This window comes from Falco peregrinus, chromosome 5 (assembly GCF_023634155.1).
Source record: "Falco peregrinus isolate bFalPer1 chromosome 5, bFalPer1.pri, whole genome shotgun sequence".
Taxonomy (NCBI): Eukaryota; Metazoa; Chordata; class Aves; order Falconiformes; family Falconidae; genus Falco; species Falco peregrinus.
In genome coordinates, this window is record NC_073725.1 from 34480273 (window position 1) to 34492898 (window position 12626).

Sequence of the window (12626 nt, forward strand, 5' to 3'; positions counted from 1 at the left end):
GCCAGGGCTTATACCCTTTCAGCCTCCATTGATTTCAATGGAAAGTGCCTGCTGTGGTCTCACACCATGCTTGGAAATTCAGTCATATATGTTCACACTAGCACATCCTATAGCTCAAAAAATATAGCTCCCTCTGGTATAATTTAAAGAAAACAAAACTTCTTCCACTCTCATGAAGATGATTTTTCCTCCTATCTTATGATCTAAGTGGTTAAGAACAAATTGTCCTTGTTACTACAGAAAGCAGTGGTCAAGTACACAGCTTACCTGCTCCCAAGCATCCAGCAACATGACATCATCTTCGGCCAAATCATCCTGAGTGAATTCTCCTGGGACCTCCTCAATCTAAAAAGCATATTATGGTTTGGGGTTTTTTTGGTTTTTAATGATTTATCAAGACATCTGATTTTTCACAGGCCCAAGGTATTTTTAAAATATTAAGTGCAGAAGCTGGTGTGCAATTCTTTTTGCTCCTAAAAGGTCAAACCCTGAACTGTCAAGGGTGTTTCACTGTAAGGAAACAAATCACAGAATTGCATGTCCTAGAAAGTTGGCTTTCAGTCTGTCACAGCCCATAGGCTACCCTCAGGAGAGGCAGAGGTTTACACTGTAATTATGACTGTTGTAAAGCTGGGTCTGAGGTCTGCCAGAAGCGGACAGAGAAATCTCCATAGAGCACCTTGTACCAACCAAACTAAATCAATCAGCTGATATCAGCTGATACATTTGTGCAGCTTATGTTCATTAATAAGGAAAAGAAACTGCTTTGGTTTGCAGCGGGTGAGCTCAATGACGAAATACACACCCAAGCAAGACTTCCAGTCACTTGACAATGGGACATTACACTTGACTAAGCCACCAAGGATTGGTCCCTGAAGGAAAAGCAGACTGCTTGCTTCTTCCACACATGTGCAGATAGGAAAGCAATTTAATCTCACTCTGAATGAGAAGGAGAGAGAATAATGTAGCTAGTGGTCAGCCCTCAACTTTTAAAGGACTGTCAAGGGTTTTGCTGTGCTTGGTCGTGCAGGAGTGCTAAAGGGACAGTAAGTGGATTGTTTAAAAGAAATTCCTTTTCCCCACCCTGTGTTAGGCTGGCCAGAAAGTCAGTGATCTGACCTACCTCTTCTGGTAAGCTCTAATGGTGGACATTCTGTTACTAGAGAAATGCTACAGGAAAGAGGGGATTTCACAGAATTTGGAGAGAATGGAAAACAAAATCCAAAGTCCATAGCTCCCAGCAGACTGTTATAGAGAAGTTGGTTCCTATTACTGTATTTCACAGGAGTGTTTTAGAAGCTTGTTAGAAGAATACATTTTACTGCTCTCATAAGATTTTAAAGTCCTTATTAAAGGATCCTATTTGTTTTATCCTTCTCCAAATGAATAGGCTGTGCCTTAAGAAGACTGCGGAGATGCTAGCCAACTATGTCCCCTACGTAAAAATTAGTACATCCTTGCCAAAGTGACACAGTGTTGCCCTCCCAGAATACGGTAAGTAATTAAGCCTGAATCACAGGCTTAATACCCAGTGCACAGCTCTAGGTATTTCTGCTAAGGAAATAGGTCTTCCTACCTCCTTGAGCACAGGCCAATACCTTAGAGGCATAATTACATGTCTTAAATCTCTATGGAAAATTTCAGACTGCCAGGGATTTTTGGCAAATGACATTTCTTTTCCACACCACCACTATCAAACATGTAAGGGGCAAGGCACTGACCTGCACTTTCTCAGCAAAATGAGAGCAATCTGGCAATGCTCTGCAAGAACACAATTGCTTTTGACTGAGAAAATGTCTTATCTTTTTGCATTTCCAGACTTCTAGTCCCAGGCTGGAGCAGGCTTTGCATTCAAACTTCTGCAGTATTAATTCTTCTGTCTGTCCTTTGCATTTGGATTGATTTAAAGCACCAAAAGTCAACTCTCTAGCTCTTGCCAAGCATGGCTAACTAAGCCAGATCTCCAAATTAATTTAATGTCTGTTGATTCCCAAGGCTAAATATACCAGAAACTATATAAGTAAACAGACAAAAGTATCCCTCACATACTCACAATAAATCTGCCAGTCTTATTAGAACAACCATACAGGCGAGGCGGATGATCTTCAGCCTTTGTCAAGAGTTGTGATGAAGTCTGATATTTTTTTTTACCTCCAAGTGTTTTCCAGAATTCCTCTGAAATATAAAATATATAATTTATTCAGCAGTGGATTTAACATTTGATGTTTTAGCTTGTTAGATACTGTTTCAAGAATCCCTAAATAGTATCTTTGCTTTCTCATAGATCAGTGCATTTTCTTACAGTTCTTCCTGCAGTTTGTCAAAATAAAAATAAAAATGTAACTTGCAGACCCAGAAAGAGCAATGCTTTATGTTTCCCTCCCCTCCTATGCACTCAGAGTAAAGAAAGGACCACACTCCTCTGCAGCTCCTGCTACTGTCCTACAGACTTTCAGGGCATTGCACTGCTTGTGTATCAGCCAGTTCTGCACGGATCTCCATAGTAAATGCCAGGTTGGATTTTCAAAGGGAGAGTGAACATATGCTTCCGTCTACAAAATCTGTATGATCACAAAAACCATTTAGGCTGTATTTCCATGCAGTGCTGTATATTCTCAGCTGCCTATTAGCAACCACCTGGCCTCATACTAACCAGGTTCCTGGCCTTCATTAATCTTAGCAGTCTGGCATTTAAGAATGCTGGCAATGTACTGAGCTCCTTGTTCCTCTTCTTTGTTTGCTCCTTTTCCTATCCAGGTGTAGCCAGAGTTGTTTGGCAGTTTCAGAACAAAGACATCATTAGAGTTTAGTGACATGGCATCAACATCAACCTAGATCAAAAAAGAAATTGTTTTATTTATATTTTCAAATAATGTGATTACTATTTTCCATGTTTATATAAAATATGTAGATAGATGTTAATCAGCTATGCTTTTTTCTTCATTTTTTTTCTCCTAGATTTATACTGATATAATTTAAAGAACTCAACCTGAGACAGCAAACTGACTTGAGGGGCAAAACTTGGGACTGTTTGGCAGTGGGAAAGACTATCTCATAAGGGTTGCTGATTCCTTGTCAATTCTTTGTCAGGTGACTATTGGCTACGTGTTTTCATACAGTTGCCTCTGAAAAATGTAGATTGGTTGCACATAGTTAGAGCATATTCTCTTTGATTTATGAGATGGGTTGGTCACAAAAAGCAGATTTGATTTGGAGTTCTGAATTCCCACCCGATGTGACTACCCAACAAGATTAGTTGGAGAGGCTTGTGGCAGCTATACCATTTCCCATGGGGAAAAGTTGGTTTACTTAGGAGGTGACCTTACCTCCGCAATCCTTGTAGTGGCTGCCAAGTTCCTGCGGATTTGGAAGAGTCGTGTGAGCAGAGGAGGTTTCTGACCTTCCTTTTTGGATGTCCCATCCTTGTAGACAATAAGTGGTTTGTTTTTGAACAGGCTCAGTAAATGTGCGGGCTCTTTGCCTTGGCTGACTCGGATCTGTATATACATATAGAAATGCAATAAAAGAAACAAAAGGACACAGGTAGTTATTTTTGGCCATTGTTGAGTAGCATAGGGGATGTTAGCCAATAATGTTAAGTATGTTAGCATGAATGAGAAGTCACAAGCTGAGAAGATCTAAAAATACAGTTCCAGACACATTAAAGTTAGAGCATTTGTGAGATTTTTTTGTCAATCATGCCAATACAAAGGCAAGATCCAAACTTCTAACATAATGTTTAGCTGATTAAAATGGCTGCTATCTACTGTAATAAGGTAATTGCTTTTTCAAAAGAACTGTCATTTCACAGAGTTTTATAGAATGACTTAATTCCCCTGAAAAAACACCTTCGTAATTTTAAGTGCCCTGTATTTAAGCAGAAGAGAATGGTTGTTTACCCTGTTTGTTATTTCTATGTGTATTTTATCTGCAGAAGGGTGAAAAAAATGAGCACAAATCTATCTTGCAGAGGATAATATGGATGACAAAAATGAACTTCCATTACAGATGCAAAAGATCTTACTCCAATCCCTCCAAAACCACTGAGCTATGAAGAACGACTACTTTTAGGTTAACGTATGATACAATTTACTTGTATACAACCATTTATTCTTTATAACAGTACCACCTGCCAAGGTGCAGGGCTGTGGCTCCCCGCCTTTTGGTCCCAGAAAGAAAAGGAAAAATAGGGAATGCGACATACTTTAGCCCTGCCCGACGAGACCAGGGGCTGCTGGGAGCCGGGGCGGAGGCAGCCGGGCTGCAGGGCCGGGGCAGCAGTGGGTAGCAGGAGCAGGTGCTTTTGCTTATCTCACCACTGGATAAACTGGTACAGTTGCCTGAAAAGGATGCCCTAGGACGCGTGTACTTGTAGGTGCCAAACTGCGGCAGGATTTTACAAATGCCAAAAATAAAACCAATAATAATAATAATAATAAAAAAAATCACAAACCACCCAGTAAAAATACAACAAATCGAACAAACACCCTGCTGAGGGAAACAAATTCCTGCAAAACAAATAGGGGACCGGCTTCTCAGTAGTTATTTGTACTGTAGTGCCATCTAGTGACAAAAATTAGTACGTTTAAACCTTGCCAACAACGGCGATACAGACATTCGGCACATACCATGTATTCCAGGTAGCCACGTACACGCATACAAATGCCTACATGCATATATACGCACGTATATATGTATAGATACATATATATACACACATATATATATATTCCTAAACTCACTGCAGGCTAAAAGTACTTGTATCATGTCCACTGCAGTGAGATGGATCTCCTTCAGTTTTCATAAAAAGACTTTTTAGGCACGTACTATTGCAGTTGTTAGTAATATTATTATTACTGTAGTATTAGTACCGGCCTTGGATGTGAGGCGGGACCATATTGTGCTGGACTTTGTCCAAATGCAGAACACGTATTAGGAATATTTCAGGCAGTAATTACCTAGAAGCACTCTAATCCTTCCTTAATATAATTTCAATCATAAATCATAACTGATTAATGGCTAAAAGTATGGTCTGCCATCTAAATTAACCGTACCTTGGTGGGTGGGGGAAGTCCTTTACTTTGGTAATTAAGAAATGAGAATCACAGAATTATCTCCTACTGCTTAGAAAATCTCTGCCTGTCTCTTGTCATCTTACAGCTCTAGCTACTCTGTGAAAAGAGACCTCTCACCTCTCCACCTACCCAGCACTCCTCACTAGTGATGAGAACTCACACGCGAGTCATACTAAAACTAATTTATCTCCTCATACCTTTTAGTTGCCAATGTCCTGCACCTTGCCCTTGCACACCCCATTTTTGCAAGTGAGGATGTATCTCCTGCTTTCACGGAGCTGCAAGCACCACAGGATGGGAAAACCCAAGTTACATTCCTCACTAAGGCAGGGACAAGCCAGACCTTGTTGCACGGTTCCAGCAGGCTCTCCCCTTCTGGCTGTCATGTGGCTTTCCTGTCTCCCAGTTTTGGACGTCTAAAAGTCAGGTGTCTTGTCTGGGCTAAACATCACAGCTTCTTCCATAATCAAAAGGAGACAGGAGAGCTCCCACAGGGCTATGGCTCTGTCAGACACCTGCTTCAGAGCAAGTTGCCCTGGGATGATCAGTCTCCACTGACCATGTACGGAGTGTCTGTAAGGCTAGGCAGGACTAAAACCTGATTTTTAGACAGTGAAATTCAAAGGAAATAAAAGGCAGTTTCAGGTTCCATCATATCTGTGTTCTTTTGGACACCTACATTCAGAAAGGAGGATTCAAATGGGAAATCTCTGGTGGCTTTAAAAGGAGCCCATTGGTGCTTGGCTCGATACAGACCATGAGCAGTCGATACTCCCAGTCTTCAAAGACTACCTCCTCCTTCCTTTCAGCTCTCATTGAAATTTGCATATATTGATGCTCTGTGGAATTTTATCCAAAAGACACTAACCTGCACGGCCTGACCGTTCAGTGAATCATCCAGCTTAACAGTCAGAAATGCAGATGCTGTCAATTCATCTTTTGTAGCACTGGCTCCTTGCCTGAGGAAGACAAGGAGAAATACAATGGTTAAGTACAGTTTGAAAATGATCTACAGCATATACTGCATGACAAACACAGTAAACAATCTTGCATTTGCATGTAGTTCTGCTCAAAAGGCCATAAAGTCAGCATAAAATAATATCCACAGCTGGAGGTCTGTGCAAAGCCGACCAAACATACCATGTGTAGATGATCTTCCCTTTTGGGTAAGTGTAGAGGATAATGTAGCAGTCACCACCATAGAACTGTCCATATGTCTCAGGTTCCACAGGAACTCTGCCACTGCTTTCCACACGCCAGATCTGGGGAAACAGAGAAATCACTGGAGAATGCTGAACTTCATCCTACAACTCTTCAAGGAGAGTTTTTACTGTGTCATCCCTTGAGTGACCTTTGTTTTTGTTCCCGGGTGTTATGGAATAAGACCAGGAAGGATTCTTCATGAAGCAGATAGATACACCCTGCACCCACTGAATGACTGAATAATGACCATCAACAAGCCACTGCAGTACATTTTTTTTGGTCTTGGTACTTTAATGCCATGTGATCACCTCATAATGCTACGTTGAACTTAATTTCTTAACATTTTAAGATGACAATATGACATGAACGGCACAACATCATGATTCATCGTAGAACTATCATATAATTTGGGAGAGGCACACTGCAGTCAAATAACAGAGTCATGCAAATTTCTTCCTACTTGATTCACTACAGCTCAGTTCAGTTAACAACTGCTCTCCAAAAATATACTAAAATGTACAGCAAAAAATGCTTCAGATCTAAGTTGCTTTGGCTCAAGCCTACAGACCAGCCCAAGTATGAGATTCGAAACCTAGAAAATATACCAATGAGACCACAGGTATTTATCCCTTCTTTTTCTTCCAGAATCTCGACATGCAGACCTGTATTCAACAGGCTGTGTTGGTACAATGCCAAACCAGTCCTGTGTAGTCCAAAGATATTCCTGCAGTAGGTTATGGATAGATCTAGAAAGGCTGTACAGTCATCTTTTTCTCTGTAAAACCTACCAAGACTACCCGAGACACACACTAGGGACATCCTCTAGAAAGCAGACTGGATGCATAGATAAAGACACAGAATGAATTTCTCACTCCAAGAGCATGCCCTCCCATTCCAGATTTCAAGCTGGTACAAGCTAAAAGTTGTGTTCCCTAAGAATCACATTTAAACTCTACCTTTAAAAGGTATTGAGCAGAAGGGGAAATACTTCTGCTGTTTGATTTCTGTTGAAGACTGGTACAACATCTTTCATAAGCACCAAAAAAACATGACCCAGCATATAGCTGACAAAGAGATTCACTTTCTACTTTGAAGTACCTTTTCTGGTGGTAGAAGTAACACTGCCACTAACGTGGTGTTACTCTGCACAACAGTGTAAATGGCAAAACATAGAGTAGCAGCTTATCCCCTTACAAATAACAGAATACATTAGGTAGGTGGAATACAATTTAAAACAACACAAAAATTACCTCTACTTTTCCTGAACCATCATCTACCATGTTATGCTGGGCAGCCATTTGTGGAGACTCATGTAACCTGGTAGCATCAAATTCAATCTGCTCAATTTTAGCCACTGTCTCTGTGACATACACTTTGCCAAAGCCATCACTTTGATCTTTATCCTTCCAGTCTTTGAAAAACTGTTTAAAAATGGGCGTTTCACCTCCTTCAGGAAGGACTTGAATCTAAAATGAAGAAGACACATGAAATGTAGGAAAACAAAACTGACAGTTACTCGAACAGAAACTTTTCTGAATTATATGTTAGTCAAATATTGCCCTTTTGTCTTGTAAGCCCTTAAAAATATTTTTTTGCTGATTTAAGAGCAAAGTCTTTAACAGAGTTCACGCTCGTCTAGTATCACCTCATAAACAGATCACACCTGTGTGTTGGCAGGATAATTCATCTGCTGTATGAATTGTTCAGCATTCTTCATGGCAGCCTTTCTCTCTTGTGGGTTAGCATCTTTGCCTGGTTAAAACAGAAGGATAACAATACATGCGAAAGGGCAATGAGCTCACAGATCCTGCAAAACACAGATGTCCTTGAGCTAGGTTCTCTTCAATATTTTCTCAGTCTTGAACAACCACAAATGCTGGACATAGCATGAACAAGATCCACACAGAGCTGAACGGCCAAAACAGTACCTCAGTGGCTCTGAAAACAGTTAAAGTAATTGAAAAGGGAGCACTGTTTTTTGCTTTGTGTATGCCATTCTTAATATCTACTTTGGTTCGAGGTACAAGAACACCCTGGCTCTTTTCTCTGAACTTCCTTTGCTGGGCTGCAACGTGGTGAATAAAGCTGCTCTCCAGAACTGCCTTCACTTCTTCAGGGAGCATCACAGTCCTAGTAAAAGAAACTCCCATTTCATCTGGCTAGGCTGTGCAATTTACCACCACTCTTCCCCACCTATCGCTCCTTGTTCAGTCTTGCTCAGTGTTAGACATCTCTGAAAGTCTCTGTGGGGTGACACTGTATCAGGTTTGTGTCCCAGCTGGCTGTCAATGACTACACTCCAAAGACCTCTTAGTCTAATAAGATGTGCTGATAAGCTATTCATTGTATTCCATTTCGAATGAGACTATTAGCAAAGTAATTCACACTCCTCAGCTTAGTGGTCTAAGGATTTCCAGCAGAGACAATAACTGCAGCCTCCCAGTGCAAGGGTGACAATCACAGTCTAATGGGGTTTTTCAACACATTATTGTTACCAGCAGTAGCAAAGTGAGGATCTAGAAGGAACAATGATAGGGCCACATTCAAAGAGCCTAAATTGTATTTTATGTATTTTATGCCAGATCCTATTGGCTTGCTTCTTCCAGGAGCTGTCAGGTAGAGAGTGAAAACCAGGAATCAGGGGGTCAGGCAGACCTTAGGCCATCTGAGCACAAAGCTCCCAAAATGTTTCCCTAACTGAAAATGAAGTTTCAAGCAAAATGCTTACAGTGCTTCCTGGACTGAGTTCAGCAGTTTGACAGCTGCATAGATTAATTATTTGCTATTGCACATGGTGAAAAGTATTGCAAATGCCACAGAATAATTAATACACTGCCTCAGACAAAAACGGGAGGATATTTAGCATTGGATGCAATGGCAGCACCACAACAGCTATAAGGTGTCCAGGCATAATTCCCCAGTAGTAGTCTTTTCCTGGGAAATATTCAGTCAAAGCAATTGCAGACACTCCTACAAGCACTGGTGATACCACAGAGAAATATTCATAAGGAAAAAAGAAGGATCAAAGTATTTGCAAGGTTATGCTTTTAGTTAATATGTGGGAGATACACCTTTCAGTTTCACACCTCTGTGGAGCAATGTATGGAAATATAATATCTACCCATTATCAAACCTTCAGCGTCTAGATTCTGTCGCAGAAGATATGGATTTGATGACAATATACAGAACTTGTAGAATTCTTCACGTTTGTTTTGTAATTGCCATTTAGATAAGCATTTAAGCACTCGGACTTACAGATACCTTAAAAATCGCCAGAACCAAGTGAGCAATCCTTGTCCACTGACCACACCACGGAAGAACTGTGTGCAGGGTACTGCGTCCAGCCAGTATTAAATTCTTGCTAGTGAACTGAGGTGGTTGTGTCAACTCCTTAGATATGTCTGCATAGCTTCTGCATTTGCAACAGAAATGATCTCTTACCTTTCCACACAAAGATCTTCCTTGCAGCACCGTTGTCCAAAATGAAGCACTCCTCAGACGAAAGCATAGCCATGGAGAAGGGGTTTTCCTCTGCTACCACAGACACTTTCATGGATCCACTTGCATCTGACACCTAAGAAAGGTATCATTTCAAATTTAGATCATCTCTGGCTTTTGTAACAAAATTAATTTCTGCTCCAAAAATTACTACAAAAATCAGCGCCCATTTCTATATAAATGACTATATGAAATTTGTATGCTGCTGGAAAGTAAGGTAGGCTGATGTTTTTGTTTCATTTCATTTCACATCCAACAGAGGGAGATGTAGTGTTAATTTTAGAGAGTGTGCTGGATCCCTGTATCACAACTTCTTAAAATATATGAGTTTCTCTTCCACTTTCAATTCGATTGCTCATTCAGTGAACACCTCAGAGTTAAAAATCCATATTTTTTTCAGCCCCTCCTGTATGCTCAGCTGAACTAGTGGAGTCCCTAGGTGACATCTTCTGCTACCAAGCAACCCTCACGGAAGCCAAAGGTACATACACATGCTGAACATGAGGATTTGTAATTATAATAGAATAGTACTACACTGATATTAACAAGTGAAATACCTACAGTTCTTTAGTTGGAAACTGTAATATAAGATCTGTTGCACAATCTGCTTTGTAACCTCTAGCACCACTGTCAGATCATATAGACCTTTAAAACCTTTTAAAATTCACTCCTGCATGACTGAAAAGACCAGTTAATACTACTGAAAATAAATTATTACTATTGTAAAAACTTCTCTAGCAGTCTTTCTTTCCTTTCAGAATTAAATATTAATTTTAAATACATCATTGTATCTGTATCTTGTTTTGCATATTATGGAAACACAAGAGGAAAGTTACCACTGCACATACAAATAAAAATCAACTGTTATACCTACTGTGAGGGCTCACCGTAGACCCGGCTCTTGACTTTTGACACTCACAGTTATATTGTAGCACATTTAAATTTAGCTAACAGGGCTATTGTTAGCAGGACCTGTGTACTTAGAGGAACTTATTAGATATCCACAGAATTTTCTGAGAGTTCTCAGGATTCCAAAACTCACTGCCAGCACTTTTGTTTTCTCTAGTACTGTCTTACTATAATAGTCCTGATCATACATGCAGGCTTTCTTTTTCTTCTCCCCTCCCTTCAAAAGCCTGCTACAAAGATAAATATGTGCCAGATTTTTTGGCCAAAATGGAATGATTAATGGCACCTTAACACAGCACATGGACAAGGACTAAAAATGGCCTTGCAACAACGATCACCTCACACAGGCTTCTTGTAAACCCCAATAACATACATGGGTAGGGGAAGGATCACGAAACAGGCAGAGAGGTGGTTCCATCCTGCTGTGGTCTGTGGGATGCAGGAGCTATGGAGGGAGTGACTCACCTTCTCTCACACTTCCCAGAAGCTTCGAAGCTACTCTAAATGGCACCTAAAAGGTCACACACATGGAAATCCAGTAGCACTTAGTGCTGTCAGAGTGCTGCCGCTTGTTGACCAAACCCTTCTTGTTAAGTGACTATTGGGAAGGGAAGACAGTGCATGGTATGCCAGTGAAAGATTCTTTTCTGTCACACAAGGCAATCTTACTGCATGAGCCAGAGCGCAAAGTGCTGAAGAGGAAGGTCCAGATCTCAATGCTAATGACAGCTTGTCAAAAAGTATTATTGCAGTCTTCAGAGGAAAATAATCTTTTTTTGTTGGGAGAGGGGAGGATAGTGTCTTTTCTACATTTCATTTAAAATATCTCCCTTTTCCAAATACTCTCTTCTCAAGTGGGAGAATATGAAAGAAAGGGGAGAAGATGGGGACTGAAGAGAGAAAATACAGGCCTGGAAAAAGTTTGGGGGTTTATTTCACAAAAAGAAATAGTTGTATAGCCTTGTATATAGATAAGATACTGTATTGTTGAATATGAAGAATAAATTCCATGCCTTTTCTAGGAAAGAGCAGTGTACCTAGTACAACATGAGGAAAAATCATAATTTCACTGAATATAATAATAAAACTCCTAATGATTTAAATAGAGTAAATATTTAATCCAGTTTGTTTATAGGTAATTTTCTGGCAGTCGTGCTGTCCTAGTCAGCATTAAGCCATTGCAGGTGAGGAAGGAGGAAAAGGGCAAAAGAAAGGAGTTTTGCATTCAATTTTTTTTGGATTTATATATAAAATATAACATCACTATCCCTCTTTCAAACTCTACTAAGAATAACTAAATCATATATGGCTACTAAAACTCTCACTGTTAAAATCAAGAAGACAGGAAATAATAGTTTAATGCAAGACCAATCAATTATTCTTTGACCTGCACTGAGTGTTCACAGGCCATGCTTAACTTGTTTCCTAAGTAAATATAACTAGTCAGGTTTTTTTTCCTCAAATTACCTGGGCTGTCTTGATTGATGTCCTTTGAGAAACTTGTCCATAGGCTGCAAATCAACTATCACAACTGCAGTTCTGTAACTGAAGCCAGAACTCCATATATGAGGGCACTACGTGTATGAATACTGTTGAGTGTACCTAACCAAAAAAAATATAAACAACTTACCATATATAGTTTAGCGCTTCTCCTGTTTGTAATATCAGCCAGCTCATCATCACCATCATCACTGTCGGGAAGCACTGGCTTGCTACCTAAGACCTGTACAAGTGAATAACAAATTCAATGCAGAGAGAGTAGGTTCTGCAGTATAAATACTTAAAACTGAAGTGTTTTGTCCCCGTAATCAATCAGATTGGGACCATCTTTGCATATAATCCAACCTAAAACCAAACTCATGGGTTGACTTGTTCACAAACATATTGGTAATTTTAAATAACTGTCAGATCCACAGCAGCTTTAGATCTGCGTGCTGTCTT

General features: G+C 40.1%; 1 protein-coding gene across 2 annotated transcripts in view; it reads right to left on the bottom strand.

Annotated features, from left to right (window-relative positions):
* SCIN (scinderin) overlaps positions 1 to 12626 on the bottom strand; it is a 50820-nt gene that overhangs the window by 3725 nt on the left and 34469 nt on the right. For both annotated transcript variants that reach the window (XM_055806630.1, XM_027795512.2), the window contains exons 5-14: positions 12316 to 12408; positions 9720 to 9852; positions 7942 to 8030; positions 7529 to 7744; positions 6216 to 6337; positions 5944 to 6034; positions 3327 to 3497; positions 2654 to 2831; positions 2054 to 2175; positions 268 to 345 (exon numbers count right to left, since the gene is read on the bottom strand). In XM_055806630.1, coding sequence (XP_055662605.1) covers positions 268 to 345; positions 2054 to 2175; positions 2654 to 2831; positions 3327 to 3497; positions 5944 to 6034; positions 6216 to 6337; positions 7529 to 7744; positions 7942 to 8030; positions 9720 to 9852; positions 12316 to 12408 — 1293 coding nt within the window. The remainder of the gene's footprint in view (positions 1 to 267; positions 346 to 2053; positions 2176 to 2653; positions 2832 to 3326; positions 3498 to 5943; positions 6035 to 6215; positions 6338 to 7528; positions 7745 to 7941; positions 8031 to 9719; positions 9853 to 12315; positions 12409 to 12626) is intronic.